Genomic DNA, 27,218 nt, shown 5'->3' with positions numbered 1-27,218 from the left:
TAATAACACAAAGTGTAGACTAACTCCATTAAAAGAGAAACAGTAATTAATAATCATAATCTAGATGGCTTGACAGGAGCTGCCAAAGCCAGGGACTGCACCAGGTCCCGTAGTCTGTTTTGGCTTGGTTTCTACAGCTGGATGCCTTTCCTATCACCAACCACTTTACAGAGTGTGCAAGGTGCTTTTTGCATGGCATCATCACCAGTGGTTTTTAGATGGACCCACCACCAGTGCTTTTTAAGTGGCACATACATTCACCAGTGTCTTTATGTGGCACCATCATCAGTACTTTTTGAATGTTAGGGGATGAAATGCATGGACAGTGTGTGTGTATGTATATATATATATATATATATGTGTGTACATCATGAAAAATAATTTTGGATACATTTCAGAAAAGTTCAGAAAATAGTCAACAATTCATTAGAAGAAAGATTTTAGAAGATCCTAACATACATAAGAGGTGTTGTTTGTCTGGTTATTCGGAGGAGGTTGAGCTTGATTTGACATTTTGTACATTGGTGTGAAGTTGTGAGGTGCATGACCTGTGAGAATTAAAGACAGAAACGAAAGTTGTGCATGAATTTGTGTGAAGCATGTTTCGAGAACAGAGATGAGTAGTTCTAGACTTTAAACATATTAAATACAAAAGCCAACATGTAAATAAGCCAGAAACAATTAAAACAATGATCTCAGTGTAAATCATTGAATTACTATTTTATTTGCTTCTTTACATAGCCTCGTAGTTTTAGAAACTTAGTGGAGTAGGAATAATAATACTAGAAGGGGTTTATGTCTTTTTATTTTAATAGGGTTTTATCAAACAAAAAAAATACTAGGTCTGATCTGATCCAAAAGCATCAGGACTGTTGCTATGGTAACAGAGCTCAAGTACACAGAGTGAAGCTGCTTGGCAGATTGACTTTGAACTCTATTGCATGTGCATACTAAGTTATAGCATTCTCACTCACTTCTGTTGTTTATATCAGTGCTTGGTAGTAAAGGGTGTAGAGGGCGGTTATTTCACCACACCACAGAGGTTCCATCAGTGACCATGGTAGAGAAAATTGAGTAGAGAATCTGCATCAAATTTTGCCAAAAGCTTGGTCATACCTACACTTTTTACCTCTTTTCCTCTTTCCAAAAATCAAATCCCACTTGAATGTGAAAAGATTTCAAGATGCTGAGGAAATCTAAGAGAATGTGATAAGGCAGCTGCTCCCTATCCCAGAAAAGGAGTTCTGGGAATGCTTCCCTCAATAGAATCAACACTGGATAAAGTGTGTGGCTTCAGAAGGGGACATCTTCAAAGGAGATTAAATGCTGAATTGAAGTGTGTTGTAGTTTTCTTTTTATAGCACCAGTCTTGATAATTATAGATCAGACCTCATATTGTTAAGAATGTACACAGAGTTAGATTTTGATGTACTTCAACAATGGAAAAGGAGGAGATGTTGATAGCCATTGTGATGGACAGTGGAGAAAAAAAGGTGCTTGTTAACTTCCACCTTAAATGAGCCAATGAGGCTAGATCTCCTTCATATAACACTCTACCATCTTACAAAGGGGAAGTACACATAAAATAATGTAGTCTTGATAATTTTAAAGAGAGAGGATAATCACAGCTGGAGCATTTCTTGATTATGATGATGATCATCATCACTATCAAGTTGAAGCCATGGGCTAATTGGGATATCATGATAGACTTTCTATAGCAGACAATAATGTTGGGCTCCACTACTGCTCCAGCCTCTTATGACTCCCACTAGGCAGGAAACCTTCCTGCTGCAAGGTTAACCCAAGCTGAGTGAACTGGAGCAACATGAAGTGAAGTACCTTGCTCAAGGAGACAACATACTGCTTGGGATGGGAATCAAAACGTATAGCTTTATGATCATGAACCCAACAACCTAGTCAATATGCCTTGTGCTTCCATAGATCCACTAGCGTAGCTAGAGTGTGTGCTACCTGAGGCGGCCCTTACATTTGCTTCTCCCAGATACCACAAAAAACATATTTTGCCTACAGCAATAGCTTACAACATGATGAAAGGTGGCACCCCTTTAAAAGTGCTGCCTTGGGTGGACTGCCCCCCCTCCCAAGCTATGCTAGTGCATAGGTCTGCTACATTGGGACTCAACAGTTGCAATTGTTGTACATCATAGAACCACACACATTATAATTGACCTTATATGTCTTATAAGGGAAAATAGAATAAAATAAAATAAAATAAAAATCTGTGGAGTACAGATTTTAACTGAGTGCCGCCATTGCAAAAATAACAAAATACTCATATTTGTTGCGTAAAAGAAGCAATGGACAGATTCAGTTATATGAACTATCAAGGACTCTGGACTACTTATAATATTGAGTATAGTTCCAGTGTGCTGTAAGTAATATATAAACTTCAGACTGAAGACTGATGGTATTCTTTTGTAACAAAGCTCCTTTGTGTAGAAGAGAAAAGTTCATGTTTTTAATCATCATCATTTAACATCCGTTTTCCATGCTGGCGTGGGTTGGATGGTTTGACAGGAGCTGGTAAGCAGGAGAGCTGCACCAGGCTCTAGTTGTATGTTTTGGCATGGTTTCTCTGACCGGATGCCCTTCCTAATGCCAACCACTTTATAGAGTCTACTGTGTGCCTTTTACATGGTGTCAGCATGGGTGAATGAGCTTATTGTATACAGTGCTTAAGTGTATTACAATTCAAAATTGCATATCACATAGAAACCACTTTTATTTTTGAGGACATTGTGTAATGTTCCATTTGTCATGTCAAATCATTCCTCAAAATTCAAATACATAACTTCTAGCTTTTAACATTGTTTTATAGCTTTGTCAAAAGAATGAGGTTGGTACCTGTAATCCTTTTTAAGGCCTTCAAAAACTTGGCCAGAATGCTTGCTAGACTGGATTCCATTCAAGACATCTAAAGACCAAACATTAGTATTAAACTGGGTGATGGATTAAGTCTATCACCAAATCCTACTTAGAAATAAGTAGAAGGAAAATGTATTTAAAATGAAATCTTTAATATTAAAGCAATATATAAATGCAGGGTTCATCTGTATCAGAGCATATCCTTGCTAATCTTGTATTATTTTGTCTGATTCTGTCAGGTTAAGGCAAATTGACAAAATAACGGAGTAGATAGAGGAAAGGAATACTATCAAGTCAAATTATATAATCACTAAAGAAGGTTGACATTAAATTATTCTATGTAGCCAACTAATATTCATTAGGATAAAAGAAGAAAATACATTATTTCAGGAAATCATTTAATTTTTACCATTTTATATTCATTTTTCCATTTCAGTAAATTATTTTTTAAAATTTACTATTTTCCATCCCTGATTGAACAAGGAAATAGCTATTTGTTGATACAATTCCTTTACTGTTCTATGTTCTTCCTATTGTTAATAATTCAACTCCCACAGTGAAACCAGTGAGTTTTATTTAATTAACAAGGCAGACTGGGACACATGTAACACAATGGCAGCAGTAAAATCTGGATTTATGACTAATGTGGTCAAAGGTCAACCATATTAACCAGATGACCATTATGAAGATAAGAAATAACCATTAATGGAAAAATAATCTGGTCCAATGACTAAGTGATTAAAGAAGCTAGACGACTGACCACAAAGTCATAAGATCAAACGTCTTTGTGTTATGCCTCCTACTCTGAGCAAAGTACTAAACTCAAAAACCTTTCCCTCTATGGATACAAAGTATTAAATAGATAAACAGTATAGACTGTAGTATTTACATAGTTCAAACAACGTAAATTGTTTTATGCCATGAGGAAGAAGAGAAAGCTTTAACACTAGGGAGCTACACTGCAAATGAAGGTTTGTGATTTTGTATCCTAGTGTTACAATCTTTAGTCTTTTTTTTCTTCTCTTTCTGTTTCCAAAGAAGGACAAATGTCTGAGACATTAGACATCTTCTTCACACCATAAAACATATTTCATTGTTTGAACTACAGTAACCCCTTGACTATCACGGATGTTACGTTCCAAAACCCAATAGGTGAAAATCTGCGAAGGAAAAACAATACTGTACTATATATATTTTTAAAATTATTTTTATAGTATATATTTATTTTATTATAAATGGAAAACAACACCGTGGAGGAATCGATGTAAGCTTAAATAATAAACCGCGATAAGTGAATCGCAATATGGCAAGGGATTACTGTATTTGTATTATGGTTTTTAATGATGTAGAATATCTCTAGCTTATTAGGATTCTACTGTTTCACTAGTACTTGTATAGATATCTAGAAAATAAGTATTATTCAAGATAATATTAAGCAATTCAAAGCATTAAAAATATTATTAAGAATTACAGATATTTAACAATAATATAATAATATATATTTCAGTGAAACAAAACCATGTAAGAAGATTCTTTTGGAAAGTACATCTATCTTCATTTATCACAGGTGTTTGGTTAAAAACAAAAAACACCTTTTTAAAACAAATCAGTTATAAATGAATGATAGAACATATGGGAAAAATTGGTTTTGTTCCTTGACCCCAGGTTTTCCTGAGCATTGTGGATGGTCACTGATGCATGCTTTTGTAGTCTAAACAGAATCTTTGATTGTCAACCACGTTGTTAAGCATAACATGACTCACAAGTGTATTATATTATCCCAGATCAGTAACAAATTAATTAGTGATAAACGAGGATAGATGTACTAGAAAACGGAATCTACATAAAGGTTGTACAAAATTAGAGATAGTAATGAAAGGGAAAATATACATTATTTTCAAGAATTATAAAAAGAAACAATATTTAATTTAATTTTTGTTTGAATTTGCAAAATGTAATTTACCTAAAATTCCATTTGGTGGCTGAGGGTATGTCTGTTTAAACTGTGGTCTGTAGTTTTGTTTGTTGGGTGGCTACAATAATAATAAAAAACCATAAACCTCATTGTTAAGTGAAAACGTCTAATACAAATGTATCAAATAACGGTGTTAATGAAGTTGCAACCAAAGGTGAAAGCCTTTCGCCTGGCAGGTGTCGTGTGTTCAAGTAGCACAGGCCCAGTTGTCATCTAGAGACTGCTTGTATACAAAACCAGAGGCAGAGAAGAAGGTGAGATAAAGAGGCAAACCAAACAGTAATTGAATGCTGGATCAGGAGTGAAGCCAGTAGAATGGGATTCCGACAGCAAATGAAAGTAAAATGGAATAAAATAGGACTCTTTGAAATAAATGAGAAGGTGCAGATAGTGCCAATTATTGTTGGGTCCTAGGGAACAGTATTGGAAGGCATTAAGGGGAATATAAAAGAAAAGGAGCATAATTTCGGCAATAAAATTGCATGCAGTTACAGCAATTTAGTATGGCACTGGAATCCTCAAGTGGACAGAGGAGGAACTAAAGGAGTGCCTGGTGTACCCTTGTCAGACTGGTAGTATATTGGGCTTCATACATTTGCACCTCAGAGTCACTTTGATGGCATGTGCTGCTCTCTCACTCAATAACACATAACATTTTGAAAATGGTGAATACCATCAGTTTTTTTTACATAAAGTAAATTCTTATTAAATTTCATTAAAACACAGTTTATATCATGGAACCCCAGATTTATTTTATGAAATTCTGGGACTACTTGGCATCCACTTTGAAAAACACTGATATATATGATACCATGTAGATTTATATGGTGGCTGTATTTGTCACCAAGTTTGGAACATTAACCCTTTAGCATTCAAACTGGAATAATAATAGAAGAGACAGCATGAGGACAACACTTGTTGAGAAGTAAGTGATATTTCACTCGGTCTTTATATTGATTTTACTCGCCTGGTTGTTACAGTTCTTATTGAGATGAGGATCTATTGGGTTGGCACCACCCCTGTGCACCATTGACAACAATAGTAACACTATCTCATTAGCAGGTTGGGAAAATAATGGCTTCTCAACTTCTTCAAGAAGCTGCGAATATGAACCTTTTATTCATATTGTTTCGAATTAATCCTGAATTATCTGTGGCTTTGAGATTTCACTGATGTGATTGCTTATTTTCAGAATAACATTGTAAGATAGGTGTGAGAAGCCAGATCTAGCCAGTTTAAACATAAAACAAGTAGAATATTAAGGCCAGATATGGCCGGTTTAAATGCTAAAGGGTTAATAATTACTGGAATAATGATAGAAGAGGACAACAGTTGTTGAGAAGCAAGTGATATTTCACTTGGTCTTTATATTGATTTTACTTACCTGGTTGTTACAGTTCTTATTGAGATGAGGATCCATCGGGTTGGAACCACCCCTGTGCGCCATTGACGACAATAGTAACACTATCTCGTCAGCAGGTTGGTAAAATAATGGCTTCTCAACTTCTTCAAGAAGCTGTGAATATGAACCTTTTACTTCTGCGGAACAAACAAATACTAGATAGAAAATTGCTCATGAAAATGTAGATGATGTTGGATGACATTCACATGGAAACAAAAATAATTTAAATGCTAATAAAATCACTAGAATTTGAAAAGACAAACAAATGTCAGACAATGTCTGTAAGAAACAGTACATTTAGCAGCAGCAGCAGCAGCAATAATGATAATAATAATTGAGGTATGTCAGCAGACTGTGAGGAGAAGAAATATCAAACAGAAAATGAGTTTTATCACACCACACCATCTTTAAAAAGGGAAAGCCATAAAATAATATAATTCTTGATGCGTCTATAAAGACAGGGTGATAATAACTGCATCATGAGTCAACTCAATCAGGGTTGACCTAGGGTTAAACAAAAACATTCACATGTTTAAAATAAATGAATATGAATTCAGTTATTTTCTTTTATAAATGATACTATTTTCCTGCACCAACCAATGTACAATATTGTACATTTCCTTAATAATTCTTTCATCACTATTGCAACAATTATCGCAAAGTCTATGGTTCATTAATGAAGTCAGAATAAGACTGAATATGTCTGGAGTTATTTCCTCTTATTTGTCAGCAAAAATTATATTAGTCATTGAATAATATGCTGTTTTATTCTCTCATTTCTTTTAAATGCTCTATAATTCAAACAGCTACATACACACACATTGATAGATACACAGAAAGATATATTCATCACAAGGTCCAGCCCTTGTTGTACAGTGGTAGCTTATGTGTGTGAATGACCCTGAGAGCTATGCCAGTGGAATACTAGCTCCTGGTAGGGCCTTCCATGACAGACAGGTCCAAGGATAGAGGCTAGACGAATAGGCAGCATGTCTCCCCAGAAGTAAAAGGGCCAACAACCCTACCTAGAAAATAGCAAAGTTACAGGAGCATTGATTATAATTCAAAACCAACTCAAGAGAGGATAACCTAGAACCAAGAACAGTGGAGAAAAGTCATCGATGGCCAATGTTCCATAGAGATATATATACATAACATATGGTATAATTATAAATAGGGCAAATTTTAACCATTTCTCCTTAATCAATTTTCAAACCTTATTGGGTTCCCAGCCGAAGCATTCACATCATTTTGACAATCTCTAGAGAAACAAGCAGCCAAACTGTTTATATACTCAACAAATGCAGCAGTTACTCTATGAAGGAGTCCCTAATTTGCATACCAAAAGTGTTTAACACTCTATAAATACCAGTGGCTTGTCAATGGGGATTTTAGTCCACACAGTATCAAAGTATGATATAATATATATGTAATATACAGTATATATATATGTATGTAAATATATATATATATATGTATATATATAAGCGAAAATGAAGAGTGGAAGTATATTCACATCCAAAACTTTTTATTAAAAAAGTTTTCTACAGTATAAATAAATAACAATGACCAACATATGCTTCAATTGCAGCAACTACATATTGCTCTGTATGCAATTGTGCATCCTAGTCACTGTAATTTCATCAAAGGTCCATTACTTATGACGTTTTCAAAGTGAACTAATTCAAACAAACTTCCTGTGTTGGTATTCAGTTGAAAGTGGTAGCATCACTTTTTAAATCAAATTGGATTCTGGTCTCAAAATCACCTCTACTGGTATTACAGTGGAATCATGGTTTATAAAATGTTCATTCATATTACAGTCACTCTTTGCTTCTGCTAAATATTACTAAAAAAAATATACAAATGAATATATATATATATGTAGTTTGCCTATTAAAACTGTGTACAGTGAAACCTGTACAATTTCAAATATACTAAGTTTCAATTAAGCAGAAGTTTGTAACTAGATGCAAGGAAAATTCCAGTTATTTATCAATAAGATATCTGTTGAGTTGTTATTAAGTACAACCACCTGTTGTGCTAAAATTACAGACATAATCTCCATGTTATGGACTCCCATGAAGATCAAAACATACATAGTTATGACAAGATCAAGACTATTCCTTAAACACTGACAGCACTTCAATGAAGGATGCAACAGCAGTGGTAACAGGTGAATCACAACTGCTCCTACCTATACACTTTCTGTTCCCTCATCAGCTAGGGAACAACAGAAGTGGCACTATTTCATTGTCACAAAGCAGTGAGCTGGCAGAAATGTTAGCACGCTGGACAAAGTGCTTAGCAGTATTTCGCCCGTCGCTATGTTCTGAGTTGAAATTAGAATAAGTGAAGGGAGAGGAGAGAAAATAGTAATTCAGTGAAGAAGTAGTTAGAGTAATAGCCCTGACTAAGAGAGAAAGAGTGAGAGAAAGGAAGTGGCAAAGAGTGCATCATGTATATTCTGTTTTTCTTTGTCACAACACATGAATGAGAAAGGAAGGGGTGAAAAAAATCAGTGTTTCAACTCTGTGTGAGTGTATGTGTGTGTGTGTATGTGTGTGCGTGTGTGTGTGTTTGTGTGCAGTGGAAATGGGATGGTGAATATTCAACGCTGAAAAGAAAAATCAAACAGCATTTCAACTCTGAGTTTATGCATGTATATGTGTACATGTACAAGGGAAGTATGTGAATGCTTGTATCTGTGATTATTATGTACCTTATTTTGTACCTTATTTATATATAAAATACTACAATTAGCCGTCATTTTTGATGGCATGGTGCCAACTAGTATATTATAATTTATATTTAATTGAATCAGAGATGGTACATTTTTACTGACTCTAACTTCAAGACTCTTGACTCCACAGATTTGCACACAATATACCATATATATCATCATCATCATCATTTAACATCCGCTTTCCATGCTAGCATAGGTAGGATGATTTGACTGAGGACTGGTGAACCAGATGGCTACACCAGGCTCCAATCTGATTTGGCAGAGTTTCTACAGCTGGATGCCCTTCCTAACGCCAACCACTCCGAGAGTGTAGTGGGTGCTTTTATGTGCCACCGGCACGAAGGCCAGTCTGGAGGTACTAGCAATACACACACACATATGAATATATAAAAATACAATGCCCATTATTATATTATAATGTGTTAAAATTTCCAATTTCACAGATATTAATTTGATTATTTCCTTGCATTGAAAGAAATCAAATAGCTTAAGACATTCAAACTGAATAGAAGCACCATTGACGTAACAACATTTTTTTCTTATTGCTGGTTATGAATGACTGAATTTCAGTGTATATATTTATAAATGTATGCGCACGCACACACACACTCTCTCTGTCTCACAATGTGTATGTGTGTGTGTGTGTGTGTGTGTGTGTGTATGTATATATATATATATATATATATATATATATATATATATATATATATATATATATAGGGTTGAACAGACAGAACACAACAAAGAGAAAAAGTTAGACGAAAGCAGAGCAAATGGGAAACTAAATGAAAACTTAACAGATGGAAAATATAGACAAACACACGATACACAAAATATTTACAGCTGAGTTTTCCTCATCAGTCAATGACCTAAAATATCACAGTGGTTTTGTGCCATTACCATTGAGACCATTCAATCTTGGAGGTGCCAGAGCTGTTATTAAGCTACTGGGAAAAAGCTAACGAATTTATACTAAGACTGAAACAAACAAGACATTGTATAAATACAACATATGAAGAATTATGCATATATAATGGCACGAAGCCTTACGGCTATATACATCAGAAGAAAGAAATAACACTTACACATACATACACACATAACCTCCTCATTGTCATTTTACATTCATTTTCCAAGCTGGCATGGGTTTGACAGGTCATGATGTTACAAGCATTTCTTATTGGGACCACTGTTCTCATAAAACTGGTGCTTGTATGCATCATTTATATGAACAGATGTATGCACATGTACACATGTTGTACATGTGCATACATCCATTCATATAAGTGTGTATAAATATTCATACACACATATATACATTATATGAATATAATCTTCATTACTGTTTCCATTATCATCAGCACTATTTACATCATCTTTCCTGTGATGTTCAATGCTCTCATGTTTGTCCCAGCCTGGTCGGCTTTAGGCTATATCTACAATAAATATCTGCCAATTCTCACCATCTCACAGTCTCTCTTCACCCAGCTTGTATCATCCATTTCCTTCAAATGTTAAAAACCAATAATGCAGTTGTCTCCCTTCTGAGTCAACAAGATCTTTATGAAATCATTCAACCTGCTAGAAATAGCAACCAAATCTCAATATCCTTTTGTCTTAAATAAAAGGAAGAACTATTATCATCATTTAATGTCCATTTTTCATGCTGGCATGGGGGGAGGGGCGCTTGACAGGAACTGGCAAGGCCAGGGGTTGCACCAGGTTCCATAGTCTGTTTTTGCTTGGGTTTTACAGTTGGATACCCTTCCTAATGCCAACCACTTTATAAGATGTACAGGGTGCTTCTTATATGGCACTATCACCAGTGCTTTTTACGTGACACCATCACCAGTGTTTTTCATGTGGCAACAGCACTGGCACAAACGCTTTCTATGTGGCCAACACCAATGCTTAATGTAGTACTAGATATACAAAAAGATGGGACAGCTAAATTAGAACTGACCTAGGGCTATACAACAAGTGACATACTCTGAAAATGCTGAACTTTGGAAAGATAAACTGGACACTTGCATAAAAATAAATGTTGTATGGCAAAATGACCAACAAATGATTCAAACTGGGCTCAAATTTTCAAATTCTATAAGAATTTGGCTTTAATCCTTGAGCAAAATATGCTGTTACATATACTAAGAGTGAACATCTTGATTAAACTAAACAACTGTTCAACCCATGCCAGCATGGGAAACAGACATTAAATGATGATGCCAACAATCTGACAACTGAAAGGGCTTATAGGTTCCATAGATAAGGCTATATTTCATCATTAAATAATTACTCTATCTCTGTATTAACTAGTTCAAATCCTGCCACAGTCAACTTTGCCTTTCATCCCTCCTGGGTTAATAAAATTAATAAGTAGCAGTCATTTACTGGGGAGGGCAAGGGAATCAATTCCCCACTCCCCTGAAAATTGCTAGCCTTGTGCCTAACTCAGAATCAAAAGTTGGTGAGCAAACAGTGTATGTTCCAGATCTTTACATTCTAAGTTCAATTCCTGCCAAGGTCAATACTGCCTTTTATCTCACCAGGATTAACAAAATCAAGCACCAGGTTTGGACTGAGGCCAATGGCATTGACTAACAAACTCCTTTCTAAACTACTGGCGTCTTTCTGCCTAAATAACAATTATTATTATTATATGTTTGACTTTTTCTTTGTATTTGTACAAGTTGGCTCCAAGTTTCACCCAGAAACTTTAAGAGACAATAAGTTAGAAGTTCAAGTTGGTGTTATGCCTAGGGTGTCATATATTTGGTTTTGCACATAGTATTGTTCTAGAGAATGTTTAAGAAAACATAAGAAAATTATAAGTTTGTTTTAACATTTGAGATTACATAGCCAGTATTTTATGTAGGTTATTATTGTTATTATAGATGTTGCACAGTATACAATAACTTGAGGTTATTGATTGAAGATGTTGTCTACTGGGGGTTGGTACTGTCTGTCAAGTCACAACAAAGGCCTCAGATTATTATTATTATGTCAGGGTGCATGGCCTAGTGGTTAGGGTGTTGCATTCAAGACCACAAAATCATAGTTTCAATTCCTAGATCAGGTAGTGTATTGTGCTCATGAGCAAAACACTTTGACACCTGGTGCAAGGTACACTGTACACCCAATGTGTGGTACACAGTACACCTGTTCAGGCAATGTCAATTTGATGGCAGGATAGAGCTAATGTGCAGCACATCCATTTGATCACTATAAACAAATCACCTGTACAGGTTGTTTGGTAAAAGCTGACCCCTCATATGTCACCTTCGATAGGAGAGTCTGTCATTATTAAGGCAATGAGCTGGCAGAATCATTAGCACACCTGGCAAAATGCTTAGCATTTCATTGGTCTTCATGTTCTGAGTTCAAATTCTACTGAGGTGGACTTTGCCTTTTGTCATAAATACTAGCTGAGTTAATGTAATTGACTTAACCCCACCACCCCAAAATTACTGACCATATGCCAAAATTTGAAACCATAATTATTATTATTATTATTATTAAGGTAGTGAGCTGACAGAATTGTTAGCATGCTAGGCGAAATGCTTAGCGGTATTTTGCCTGTTGCTATGTTCTGAGTTCAAATTCCACCAAGGTCGACTTTGCCTTTCATCCTTTCATGGTCGATAAATGAAGTACCAGTCGAACACTGGGATCAATGTAATTGACACATCCCCTTCCCCAAAATGGCTGCCCTTGTGGCAAAATTTGAAAGCATTATTATTATTATTAAGGTGGTGAGCTGGCACAATTGTTAGCACACTGGACGAAATGCTTAGTAATATTTCGCCTGTTGCTACATTCTGAATTAAAATTCCACTAAGGTCAATTTTGCCTTTCATCCTTTCGGGGTCAATAAATTAAGTACCAATGAAACACTAGGGTTGATGTAATCGAATAGTCACCTCCCCACAAATTTCAGGTCTTGTGCCTATAGTAGAAAGGATTATTATTATTACTATTATCTTTTAATATGCCTTAGAAATTTAATTGAGTCCATACTAGGTGCTCCCCCACTTATTTCCATCCATTCTTCTATAATGTGAGTAGACATGTAGCTCGGCAAAAAACCTGTTCTGCTCTGGTCCCTTCTACCATACTTTAAATTCTCATCTCCTAGCATAAAGTTGTCTCCCTTTCTACTGTAGCCATACTCAGTTGAAGAAGATCTTAGTCTTGCAAGCTACATGGTGACCTCACTAGAGCTGGTCCCATAAAATGAAAGCACCCAGTACACTCTATAAAGTGGTTGGCATTAGTAAGGACATCTAGCCATAGAAACCATGTCAAAGCAGGCAGAACTTGGCACAGAAGGCAGACCTTAGAACTGTTGGGTCCTGTTAAACTCTGCAACCCATGCTAGCATGGAACATGGATGATGGAGATGACGAAGATGATGGTGATGCTCTCCATCAAGTTACATAATCTTAGTGAATACCTTTTGCAAGATGTTGGCAGTTCTAAAAAGTGCCAGTTTCTGTAAAGAATATTAGGTGTTATATTTAGAATTTTGATGTTAGGAATAGAGCCAGAGGTATCCCATTACTTATTTAGACAAGTATTTATTTTATCAATCTTCATCAAATGGCTGAGTAACCCTTGTATATAAAGAGCTGCGATCCACCACACTATTTAAAAGTGTTATGCCCAAACACATACAATAAATGCTTCTGTACAGTTTCAGGCTACCAAATTCTATTGACAAGGAATTAATCAACCTAAGGTTAGAGTGGAAGACACTAGCTCAAAGTGCTGTGCAGTGGGTTCAAACCTCAAATCACATTGTGGCAAAGTAAAAATCTGCACTCCACAGCTACAGCTGAACCTGTCTTTGACTTATATTTTCTTTATACAAAACAACAAACATGTAACCATCTTGTCTTAATGTAATATTTTGGTTTACATTATCTGTGTCCTTGTTTTCAGATGATAGAATGTGATTTGAAGAAAATTTGATTGTTATTTTTAGCAGGTCAAATGAGCATGTTGAGGCTACTTCACTGGCTTGAACTGAGAGAATATGTAAAAGGTCTTTCACTGGCTTGTTATTTGTAATTATTTGAAAAGAAGCTGAATGTTCTGTCTCATTGGTATCACACACCTCCCCATAATCTTCAGAAACCAAAAATAAGTTCTGAAAGTTTTTTTCAGTTTAATATAGGTTAATAATGTGCTCTGTAGAGACAAATGTTTGTTTTTACTGACAACCATAATATCCTTTCCACTTAAGACACAAGGCCTGAAAGTTTTGGGGAAGGAGGTTAGTTGATTATACTCACCCTAATGCTTAACTGGTACTTATTTCATTGGCCTCAAAAAGATAAAAGGCAAAATCGACCTTGGCAGAATTTGCTCCATTTTAAATAAAAGTCCTTTCAAGTAAGAAAGTTATAAACATTAAAACTGGCTCCTGTACCGGTGGCACGTAAAAAGCACCACCCGAATGTGGCCAGTGCCAATGCACCCTGACTGGTTCCCATGCTGGTGGCATGTAAAAAGCACTATCCAAACCTGATTGATGCCAGGTCCGCCTGACTGGCTCCTGTGCTGCGGCATGTAAAATGCACCTACTACACTCTTGGAGTGGTTGGTGTTAGGAAGGGCATCCAGCTATAGAAACATTGCCAGATCAAATTGGAGCCTGGTGCAGCCACTGGCTTTCCAGGACTCAGTCAAACTGTCCAACTCATGCCAGCATGGAAAACGGACGTTGAACGATGATGATGATGATGGTGGTGATGGAAATGAGTAAGTGCTAGGTTAACCCTTTCGATACCATATTTCTGTTGAAATACACTGCTTTTGTTTTAATTAATTTTGAAAATAATGAAGAATTTAGTAAGTGGTTGAAAAAAAAGAAAGAACATCAGAGATGCTTTGCCCCACACAGAAACTACAGAAGCTACTCAGAGGTTTTGCAAGCTCTTATAAATCTGTTGCAATGCTGGAAACGCTTCTGTATCATCAGCTGGTACCTCAGGGTCACAAGCATTTCACCCCTTAGCTTGTATGCTTCACCTGAGTTGGGCAGCAAGGAGTGAGCTGGTCTTCACCTACAGAACGATTTCACTCGCAGTCTCTTACTGTCATTAACCCATTAACTCCCAGAGTACTTAAATTTCTGAATATTACTTTTAAATGTTTACAAATTATTGAAAATAGGTTAAAATGAAAAAAATAATTATTAAAACCCCTTTAGTTCAAGTAGAAATGGAAATTCTTGGTGTCCTATAAATAGGATACTGAGACAATGTGATATAGCTTAGGATTTTCGAGCGAGACCGTTGCTGGTTCCCCTGGACTGGCTCATGTGCAGGCGACACATGAAATCTTTCGAGTGAGATCGTTGCCAGTGCCCCTGGACTGGCTCTTGTACGGGTGACACAAGAAATTTTTCGAGCGAGATTGTTGCCAGTACCACTGGACTGGCTCTTGTGCGGGGCCGTTGTAGGATTTTCGAGCGAGATCGTTGCTGGTTCCCCTGGACTGGCTCATGTGCGGGCGACACATGAAATCTTTCGAGTGAGATCGTTGCCAGTGCCCTTGGACTGGCTCTTGTGCGGGTGACACAAGAAATTTTTCGAGCGAGACCATTGCCAGTGCCCCTGGACTGGCTCTTGTGCGGGGCCATTGTAGGATTTTCGAGCGAGATCGTTGCTGGTTCCCCTGGACTGGCTCATGTGCGGGCGACACACGAAATCTTTTTTTTTTTTTTTTTTTTTGTGCGGGTGACACATGAAATGCACCATTTTGAGCGTGGCCGTTGCCAGTACCGCCTGACTGGCCTTCGTGCGGGTGACGCGTAAAAGCACCCACTACACTCTCTGAGTGGTTGGCGTTAGGAAGGGCATCCAGCTGTAGAAACTCTGCCAAATCAGATTGGAGCCTGGTGTAGCCATCTGGTTTCACCAGTCCTCAGTCAAATCGTCCAACCCATGCTAGCATGGAAAGCGGACGTTAAACGACGACGACGACGACGACGACGACGACGATTTAGTGTCCTATTTATAGGACAGTGGGACTTAATGGGTTAAGCTGGTGTTTGGAACATTTATTAACATGAAGTTTTGATGGAAGGTTTTTATTTAAATCACTTCAAACAGTAAGTTTCCATTACAGAAGCAAGAGTCTTCTCAGGTCAGTAGGTGCCAAGGGGGTTGAATGGGTTGAGATATTTAGTTACCCCCACTTTACAACTTAAGTTCAATTTCCACTGTGGATAGCTTTGTATTTAATTTGGTGGTGGTGGAGGGGGACTTATCTGATTGTATTAATTATTCTGAGGTCAACTTTACCTTCCGTCCTTTCCAGGTCAAGGGTCAATGTAATCAACTTCCCCACCCTTGCCAGTACAAGAAAGAGTTATTATAGTTCTGCGGAGGTCAACCTTGCCTTTTATCCTTTCCAGGTCTGTAAAATAAGTAACAGTTGAACACTGGGGTTGATGTAATCAACTATCCCCTTCCCGTTAAAATTACTGGTTTTGTGCCAAAAATTATAATTTTTGCACCCTAACCACTAGGCCATTTGCCTAGTGGTTAGGGTGTTGCACTCACAATCACAAGATCGTGGTTTCAATTCCTAGACCGGGTGGTGCATTGTGTTCCTGAGCAAAACACTTCATCTCACATTACTCTGCAATCACTTCCACACCTGACGCATGGTACACTATGCACCTGATCAGGCAACATTGATTTGATGGAGAGAGGGAGCTAAAGTGCAGCATGAACATTTGATCATTATAAACAAATCATTTGTACAGGTTGTTTCACAAAAGCTGAGCACTCACGCATCATCTGTGATGGGAAAGTCCATTGTTATTATTATATGCACATAAAATACACCATTTTGAGCGTGGTCGTTGCCAGTACCGCCTGACTGGCCTTCGTGCGGGTGACACATAAAAGCACCCACTACACTCTGAGTGGTTGGCGTTAGGAAGGGCATCCAGCTGTAGAAACTCTGCCAAATCAGATTGGAGCCTGGTGTTGCCATCCGGTTTCACCAGTCCTCAGTCAAATCGTCCAACCCATGCTAGCATGGAAAGCAGACGTTAAACGATGATGATGATGATGATGATGATTTATTTATATCCTGTTACCAATCTAAGAAATACAGGATGTATACTGCATCAGGTGATTCTTTAATAGGTCTCCAGTGACATTAATTGATTAAAAATAACAATTAAAAATTTTGTAAAGGTTGTATCTATTGGATATATTGAACAATAATTGTGCAGCAATAATATAACACAGAAAGATAATAGGACAGTTTAGTAAGTAATACAATACAATTAAGTTTCTGTATTATATATCATACTAGCTGGTCCTGTGCTGTAAAAAAATGATGGCTAATTGTAGTACTTTATATATAAACATGGTACATAATAATCACAGATACAAACATTCACATACTTCCCTTGTACATGCACACACATACACAGATATACTCACACAGAGTTGAAACGCTGTTTGATTTTTCTTTTCAGCGTTGAATGTTCACCATCCCACTTCCATTGCATACACACACACACAAACATTCACATGACTCCCTTTTACACACACACACACACACACACTGAGTTGAAACGCTGTTTGATTTCTATTTTTTCACTGTAGAACTTCCATCATCCCACTACCAAGTTCACCATCACCCCTTCCTTCCTTATTCATCTATCACTCCCTCCTTATTCATTTATCACCTCTTCTTTCTCATTCATGTGATGTAACAGAGAAATACACAAGAGTATTGTTATAGTAGATACCTTGGTCTGCTCAGTGGGAAAAGGCTAAGGCACAAGAGAAACCAAATCTAGCATCCTGGAGTTCAGTGTCCAACTACTTACTTAAGAATATTATTTTTTTACTTCAGAGAGCTAAAAGCTAAGCTTACTAAGACAGGTTTAGTACAGTAGTAAGTTACTAAAGAGACCATTGTCTATAAAGACTGGTGATGTACTACACAGTCAGACTATCTCTTAATTTGACATACTGATATTTGTAGGTGTATATGTGATTGTGTGGTTAAGAAGCTTGCGTCCCAACCACATAGTTTCAGGTTCAGTCTCACAGCATGGCACCTTGGGCAACTGTCTTCTCTTATGGTTCCAAAGCCTTGTAAGAGTGGATTGGCAGAGGGAAACTGAAAGAAGATCGTAGTGTGTGCATGTAGGTGTGTATGTATGCAATAACGCATGTAGATGCAAGTGTGTGTGTGTGTGTGTGTGTGTGTATTTGTTTGGGACTCATTGCGTTGACATTGTGTGATTGTTGTAAATAAATGTTTTTCATTTCCAACATTCTGTGAAAACATGTCTGGCCACGGAGAAACATTTCCTTGCTTACAAACAGTTAAAGTTTGACATCAGGAAAGGCATCTAGCTATAGAAAATCTGCCTCAATAAATTCCATCTGACCCGTGCAAGCATGGAAAAGTGGATGTTAAACACTGATGATGATATTAAATTTAATGAAGAATTATAGTTACAACTTTGTATGCCCTACAGGATCAGGAAAAGGATCTTTGGCTATGAATTTCTGAAACTCTCCTGATAAGTTCTTCAAATGATTTATCGGAGAAAAGAGATCGAGGATTCTTTTGGTTACTTTTGGAAATGGTTGTTTGATTGCATCTTGTGCAAGATTTCTTTGATATTTTGGGAGAATTTTAAAGGGATGATTTTACTTGTATGCTAGAAAATGACCCTTAGAAATTCACTCAACAGTCCAACCTGAATAACACAATTTGGTTTTGGATTGAAAAAGACATTTAAATAAATTCTTAACTATTTTATTGTTTATCTTGCATCTTTTGCTCACTTCAGTTATTGGACTGCAGCCATGCTAGAGCATCGCCTTGAAGGGCTTAGCTGAATACATTGACCCTGGTACTTATATTTTTTAAGTCTGATACTTATTTTGGTGGTGGTGGTTGCAGTGGGTGGGTGGGTGACAAACACGAACATACACAATGGGCTACATCACAGTTTCCATCTACCATACTCAATCACAAGGCATTGGTCTGCTAGGGGCTATAATAGAAAACATTTGCCCAAGGTGTTGCACAGTGGGACTGAACCCAAAACCATGTGGTTGCAAAGTGAGCTTCTTAATCACACAGCCACGAGACAATAAAAGACATGCAGGCTATTCCAACAACAACAAAACAAAACACCACCACCATTGCTGCTATCACCATTTTGATGGAGATATTTTATATTGAATACACCTGTATTTTCTCTTAATAATAATAATAATAACAATAATAATAATAATAATAATAATAATAATAAACGTCATTCAACACAAAACATCCCTACAAGAATATGGATCTTTGAAAATAACTTAATGGTCGATGAAACCATTCCAAACAAAGTTAAAAAAATGATTCAACAGAAGCTTTATTTTTTTTGCTATCTTCTTAAGAAAATCCAACTGTCAATGCATATAAACAGTAAAACTAGATATATCTCTAAGCAACCTTTGGACTTGCTACATCTGTTCTGTTGAGTGTTCTATATTCACATAACTAGGTTTTTGTGAGAAAGTTAAAGTATGTAAACGAAAAAGGATAAACACAAGCATTTCCAAAACGTGAAACAGAATGAGAAAGAATTTGTTATGAAAAGAACCAATAAATGAATGAATAATGCTATAATATCAGCAGAAAAATGGTCTTTCAGTGAGCAAGAACTGAAAGACACACATACCTTTAGTCTTAGCCACAATACATTTATCGGATGATTTTTGCCCATTGTCCAATTCACTGGACTTTTTCTTTTTCAGTTTTTTCCCTGTACACAGAGTAGAAGAAACTTGTTTAAGGTCTAAATTTGAGAGCTGTTTTACAGATTGTCCTTCAACTATATACATTTTATCATCATTGATTTCCAAATCTGTTGCTACACTTTCACCAATTCCTGAGCATTTTATTATTGCTGTGTCAAGTAATTCTGTTTCTATACTCAATGTTTTTTTCCTGGATTTTTTAACCCGTCGTCTCCTACGTTTTTGTTTCAAAGAAGTCTGACTACCTTCCTCGGAGTGTTCACATTCACAGCTTTCATTATCAGAGTCACTGCTACCTTTCAGTTCACAAAAGTCATCTTTCTCCCTAGAAATATTTTTCAATTTGTTTCTTTCTTCAAATTCTTTTGGAATTGTTTTCTCTGCATCAGAGTTTTTCTGAGAATTTATACTTTTATGAGATCTAGATTTTTTGTTTTTTCTCTTAGTTTTAATTGCTGATAAATTTTCTCTGACTAATTGAATTTCTGAAACTCTCCTGATAAGTTCTTCTTCAAATGATTTATCGGAGAAAAGAGGTTGAGGATTCTTTTGGTTACTTTTGGAAACGGTTGCTAGAACAGGCAGCTCACCTTGTTCAATTGCATCTTGTGCAGGATTTCTTTCAATTTTACAAGACTCCATCATAAAAATAATAAAATCTATTTACACTTTATTTCTTTAAAAATGCTATATTTGTCCATTATATTTATGTAGAAATAAAAGAAGAAAGAATTTCAAATTCATATGAATTGAAATATATATATATATGGTTAAATTTTCAATATAACTGTTTTTCTAATTATTTTATGAGACTGAGTTAATAGAAATTTGAATGAACATGTTAAGCCGAATTTAAAAGTTAGGTTAATGTTGAAATAAAAACAAATGTTAGAGATCTTTCATTATAATTTCTGATGTATTTTTTAAAAAGGATATGTTGATATAAGGCAGATTTTGATTCTTGACACCAAAGGGATGTATATGGCATATAAATTGTGTGCCTTCAGTTGATACGCAAAACAAATCTGGTAGCCACAGTAGAGTAGACGCAATGCTGACAATGGCGGTGATAGAAAATATAACCCAGTCTTATTGTACGGTGACCAAGGATGGCATATATTTGTCTTTTTTCCTAGATACTTTTCTTCTCAATAATTCCCCAAAAACCTTTCCACTAACAGAGACGATGCCTAGGAATAAAGAAAATATTACAAAATAGTTTCCCAGAAATAAGAGTATTTACAAAAGTAGCGAGGACAAAAATAGTTTACTGGAATTTTTGCGAAAGCAGGGAAGAGAGAGAAACTTTGGTAGTTATGAAAGTTTATGACCAGTTAGGACAAATTGTGGAAACTCAAGGAAGGCAAGCAAGAAGACTTGTAGTGAGCAATTATAGAAGCGTTAAACAAGGCTTGTAAACAGCTGGTCAGTATTAGATTCAAAAATGAAGTTAAACAAAAAAAAAAAAAAGAAAAGAAAAAAAGAAAGAAAACTGTCAGTTTATTTGAAATTAAAACATGAAATGACTTTTGAGAGCTGATGATAAGAGATTATTGTGGCCATGCTTCTACATCGATTGCATTCTGATGAACAGCTTTTCCACAGGTTTTAAATTGCCATTGTTATCATCAGTAAGTATTTACATATTAGATATAAAGTTCATATTAGGGGCTGTATATTTAGACATTTTTTGTTTTCATCCATTTTACAATTCTAGAGCAGATGGGTTAATTTAAATATTTAGATATTTTCATATCACCAAAGTAATTATTTCAATGCAGGCACAGTCAATTGGTTATCATATAATTGTCGATGAATAACCAATTAAGACAAGAAATTAATAATGCTATTCATCAGTTAAATTGCCAGTCAGAGATATAATCACAATCAAATGTTGAAAAGGCAGCAAAATGAAAGGAGGAGGGAATCAGATCAGAAAAAAACATGCAAAATTAGGGAAAATGTAGAAATTCGGGCTTTGAGGCTTTAAGGATAGAGAAAATATTGATGAAATATAAGAAAATTACTTCAATGCTGCTTGTAATCCCTATTTGCAATCAAAATGGATACAAATATAAAGGAAGACAGCAGGATTAAAATATAGAGCAGCATAGCATTGAGATATTTACTTCAGAATTATGGTGCAGCTGTAATATAAGATAGGTCTTGGATTATTCAGTCAAGTGTAATGCTTATTTATTCATTGTTTTAGGTTAATTATGCATTACCTCATAGCTTTGATATTTCAATAATGTGATTGTTCATTTTTAGAATGACAGTGTAGGGAAGGAGTGAGAAGCTAAATCTGCTGGTTTTAACAGAAAACAGGCAGAATATGGTTGGTTTAAATGCTAAAGAGTTAAAGCTTTAGGCTTAACTTTCATTTTAATTAATGATTTCTTTGAAAAAGTGGAATAAGAACATACACAAAAACATAGAGAGAGAGAGAGAGAGAGAGAGGGGGGGAGAGGGAATAGGGAGAAGGAGGTAAGGAGAAAGTAATCTTTAACACTAAAATGTAACAAATGGCAGGAATCATTACAAAATCTGTTCAAGATGTACAAAAAAAAAAGGGCTTCCATCAATCAGGATTGATCTTATATCTGCACCTGCAGGAGTTTTTGTTTGTTTTTTAGTTGCTTTTATATCTTTTGAACTTGTTTTGAATATTATCAGCTGCCTGTGCCTGCAAGTCTTCATCTCCATTCCATTGATGTTGGTAAAAAGAGAAGCCACTGCTTTAGGGCCAAAACAGCTCAATGCCAGATTTAGCTACTTAAGCTACACAATGGTAACTTTACCCACATGCAATATGTGACTGGTAAATAAATTACAATCCATGTGATTGGTAAATAAAACTCCCTCTAGTATGTGCTTAAAAATCTATAAACAAGGGATTGTCTCTTAGATGAGTTTGTTTAGAACCTCTACACAGAGTTTTGTCTATTGCACAATTAATCCCAACATATCAATATTTTTCAACTCAGTTTGACATACATGAGTCTTTGCCATGTTTGTATTTAGTATACAGACAACTATCCTGAGGGATTTTTATTTTTGTTACCTCAGCCATATTATTATAATTAGCTACTCTAATTCTGGTGTGACCAGTGGCTAACACTCGGTCATAGGTTAAAAGTCCAAGCTAAACAAAGTATGCTAACGAAAACAGCATATTATATTTAGCTTGAAAATGATGACTATCTTTGCACAGGAAATGTTTACAGCATATAAAACTCAAAAGAGAAATTACCTCTATTTTATTCTATGTTCCTTGACCTTCAGAAATATTTTGTCTGCATAAAGTGATTAAATGATTAATATATTCCTGTATATAGTCCAAGGAAGGAGGTTTTTAAAAAAAACTTTTACTGTTTCACATGGAATTTTTTTAATAAATTAATACATTAGTACAAGTGAGGGAGCTTTTTTTTTAATGATTTGGGACAATTTGAATATTGTAAGAGCAGTTCAGATGTTACAAAAGAGATATTTAGAGAGTAACTGGGAGAGAAAGACAGGTCACAGTTGATTTGGAGTTACTTTTATCAGATCTATATTATTACATTTGATGGATAATATTATGAAAACAAAGGGTAATGGAAAACTTCTCAATTACACCTGTCTAAACTATGTCAAAATAGTATGGCAGAAATTAAATTCATTATAAATGATGATGACAATGATGGTGATGTTTTACATGGTGATGATGATGATGAAATTGAATTTAGAATGTTAAATCTTTTTTCTTTGATGCTAAAATAAAAACTGAAATGAAGTATGATTGATGCTAAATAGCAAACACACATACACTAGACACACACATACAAGTAGCAAAAAAAAAAAAGAACCAACTTTGCTAGCTGGTCACTGCAACCAGCTGTGAAATGTATCCAATGAAATTACCATAGTATAAAATATCAAAACTGACATATTTGTCATATTATTGTGATATTGTGAAAATGGCATTCAACGTCAACTTTCACCAAACACTAATTAAAAATAAATTGAATAAACATCTATATAATTAATAATCATTACCGTTGTTTAATGTCTGTTTTTTATACTGGCATAGGTTGGATGGTTTGACTGAGGACTGGCAAGCCAAGAGGCTGCACCAGGCTCCAGTCTGATCTGGTAAGGTTTCTACAGCTGGATGCCCCTCCTAATGCCAACCACTCTGAGTGTAGTGGGTGCATTTTACATACCACCTGCACAGGAGCCACTCAGGCAGCACTGGCATCGGCCATGTTCATCCAATATATTTAACAACATTCTACATTTAGTAACCAAATAAAACAGGTGAGCCAAATTATAATCATAATAAACAAGAAGGATTTATCTTTTCATAAAAAAGCACAATTCAAGCATGGCTGATGCCAGTGCCACCTGACTGGCAACTGTGCCAGTGGCACGTAAAGAGCACCATTCAAGCATGGTTGATACCAGTGCTGCCTGATTGGCACCCATGCCGGTGGCACGTAAAAAGCACCATTTGAACATGGCCGATACCAGTGCTGTGTAATTGGCACCTGTGCCAGTGGCATATAAAATGCACTATTCAAGCATGGCTGATACCAGTGCTGCCTGATTGGCACCCATGCTGGTGGCACGTAAAAAGCACCATTCGAGCATGACCAATGCCAGTGCTGCCTGACTAGCTCTTGTGCTCTTTAAAAAGCACCCACTACACTCTCGGAGTGGTTGCTGTTAGGAAGGGCATCCAGCTGTAGAAACCTTGCCAAATCAGATTGGAGCCTGGTGCAGCCCCCAGGCTTGCCAGTTCTCAGTCAAACCGTCCAACCCATGCCAGCATGGAAAGCAAACATTAAACGATGATGATGATGACTTATAACTATTTTGTAAACTAAAATAAAAAAAAATATTGGCCACACAATCACAGGAAATATACAATGAAAATTTTTTAATTTTCTTAAATTAAACAACAGGGATGAAAATTGTTTATTCTGAAGTAAGAGAAGTTGTAGCAGATCTAGCAAAATGTCTTTGCATTAGTGTTGTGATGAAATATCACTGGTTGTCAGATAACCTTTGAGTATAACAGAAGATCCTCATTAATGAATCAGTCATATATATGTTCTGAGTTCAAATTACACTAGTAATCAACTTTGCACTTCACCACTTCAGCTCACTATAATTAGTACTAGATGTATACTGGTATCAGCTTATCAACTATACTGCCTTTCTACAAATTTGTGGCCTTGTGCCAATGTAAGAAATACTTATTATGAGGGTTGTTGGCAGAAATGTTAGAGTGTCACATTCTACAATATGTAACTACAGATCTTTATGTTCAGAGTTCAAACGATACTAAGTTCGACTTTGCCTTCCATCCTTCTGGGGTTGATAAAATAAAGTGTCAGTCAAATACTTGATTTGATTCCAATCGATTACATCAGCCACCAAAATGTATGGCTTTGTGCCAATGAGAAAAATCATCATCACGACATAGGAAAGGTTGTGCACCATATTTAGATACTGACATGGAACTGTTCATGTCTTAAAATAAACTAATAACAATGGTAAAAGTAAAACTTGCCCTAAAGCTAACTCAGAAAGAGCAAGATGCCTGGTGATAGGAGGTTCTTGGGAAGACATGCTCACATCAGTAAACTGAGTTCTAGAAGCGCTGTGTGTTCCACTCACACATAAGAAAACTTTCCATACTCCCTACCCCAACAAACCAAACTACATCTCCACATCTCTTCTCTTCCTCACATGTCTACTTCATGCTCTATGCTTACGTCCCACTCCCCAATCTTGTCCTCTTGGCCCTGTTTCACTGTATCATTGCTATCCACTAACTCCCACCCCCACCAACCTGTGTGTTCCACCCACACGTAACAAAAAAACTTTTCACACACCCTACCCCAACAAACCACTCATGTGTAGCAAGAAAACTTCTCACACACCCTACCCCAAAAAACCAAACTACATATCTACATCTCTTCTCTTCCTCACATTTCCTCCTTCATGCACAATGTACACAAACTGAAGGAAGCCTGTCGTATATGTATGTATTTGTGCATGTATACTCTTCTCTGGATGTGGAGGCGCAATGGCCCAGTGGTTAGGGCAGCGGACTCGCGGTCATAGGATCGCGGTTTTGATTCCCAGACCGGGTGTTGTGAGTGTTTATTGAGCGAAAACACCTAAAGCTCCACGAGGCTCCGGCAGGGGATGGTGGTGAACCCTGCTGTACTCTTTCACCACAACTTTCTCTCACTCTTACTTCCTGTTTCTGTTGTGCCTGCAATTCAAAGGGTCAGCCTATTCACACTGTGTCACGCTGAATATCCCCGAGAACTACGTTAAGGGTACACGTGTCTGTGGAGTGCTCAGCCACTTGCATGTTAATTTCACGAGTAGGCTGTTCCATTGATCGGATCAACTGGAACCCTCGACGTCGTAAGCGACGGAGTGCCAGCAACAACAACAACTCTTCTCTGGACATCACATGATGGTTGTAAATAAATATCATCATCATACAAGCTGGCTTGTTCATTTTCAGTCTGCCATGAAAAACATGCCTGGCCATTGGGAAATATTTGCTTTCTTGGAAATAGCTGTAGAAAATCTGACTCAACAAATTCTGTTTGATCTATGCAAGCATGGAAAAGTAGACATTAAATGATGATGATGATCTGTTTAAATTGCAATGATGTTTATATACTCTTTTACTTGTTTCAGCCATTTGACTGCAGCCATGCTGGAGCACCACCTTTAGTAAAGCAAATTGACCCCAGGACTTATTCTTTGGAAGCCTAGTACTTATTCTATTGGTCTCTTTCGCCGAACCACTAAGTTACAGGGACGTAAACACACCACCATTGGTTGTCAAGCAATGCTGGGGGGACAAACACAGACACACAAACATACATATATATACACATATATACGACGGGCTTCTTTCAGTTTCCATCTACCAAATCCACTCACAAGGTTTTGGTTGGCCCGAGGCTATAGTAAAAGACACTCGCCCAAGGTGCCATGCACTGGGAATGAACCTGGAACCGTGTGGTTGGTAAGCAAGCTATTTACCACACAGCCACTCCTGCACCTATATCTTGATATTTAATGATTGTGATGAAGAAAGAAACCTTGACCATGCCAGTTAGATAAGACTGGAACTTGTACGAGACAAAATACTTTCATTTTAAGCCTATTGTTGTTTAGTGTCAAGTTAGCTCAGATCAAGTCAAGTAAAGTTACAATCAAAAACATTCAAGGCCATAAATCACTCCATCTTATTTTTGAGAAGAGAGATCCAATGGGTACTTTATTCAGTGTGTTCCTTTTGTTCCAGTGTGCACAAGGGGGTACTGAAAAGTTCCTGGCTTTAAGGGTATCGTGAAAGGCCAGGACTTAGAAAAACTGAAGGACTGC

The 27,218-nt window shown here is 36.5% G+C and overlaps 1 protein-coding gene across 2 annotated transcripts in view; it reads right to left on the bottom strand.

Moving 5' to 3' along the window:
* The window catches only part of LOC106873906 (DIS3-like exonuclease 2), an 86,815-nt gene that overhangs the window by 46,509 nt on the left and 13,088 nt on the right, over positions 1-27,218 (bottom strand). The window contains exons 2-5 of one of the 2 annotated variants that reach the window (XM_014921435.3): positions 19,733-21,001; positions 6,246-6,400; positions 4,850-4,919; positions 460-548 (exon numbers count right to left, since the gene is read on the bottom strand). In XM_014921435.3, the coding sequence (XP_014776921.1) occupies positions 460-548; positions 4,850-4,919; positions 6,246-6,400; positions 19,733-20,456 (1,038 nt within the window). In that variant the 5' untranslated portion in view covers positions 20,457-21,001. The remainder of the gene's footprint in view (positions 1-459; positions 549-4,849; positions 4,920-6,245; positions 6,401-19,732; positions 21,002-27,218) is intronic. The other variant, XM_014921436.3, reaches the window with a different exon arrangement.

This window comes from Octopus bimaculoides, chromosome 3, assembly GCF_046866305.1.
Source record: "Octopus bimaculoides isolate indiv1 chromosome 3, ASM4686630v1, whole genome shotgun sequence".
Taxonomy (NCBI): domain Eukaryota; kingdom Metazoa; phylum Mollusca; class Cephalopoda; order Octopoda; family Octopodidae; genus Octopus; species Octopus bimaculoides.
This window is presented reverse-complemented; position numbering and strand designations above follow the sequence as displayed.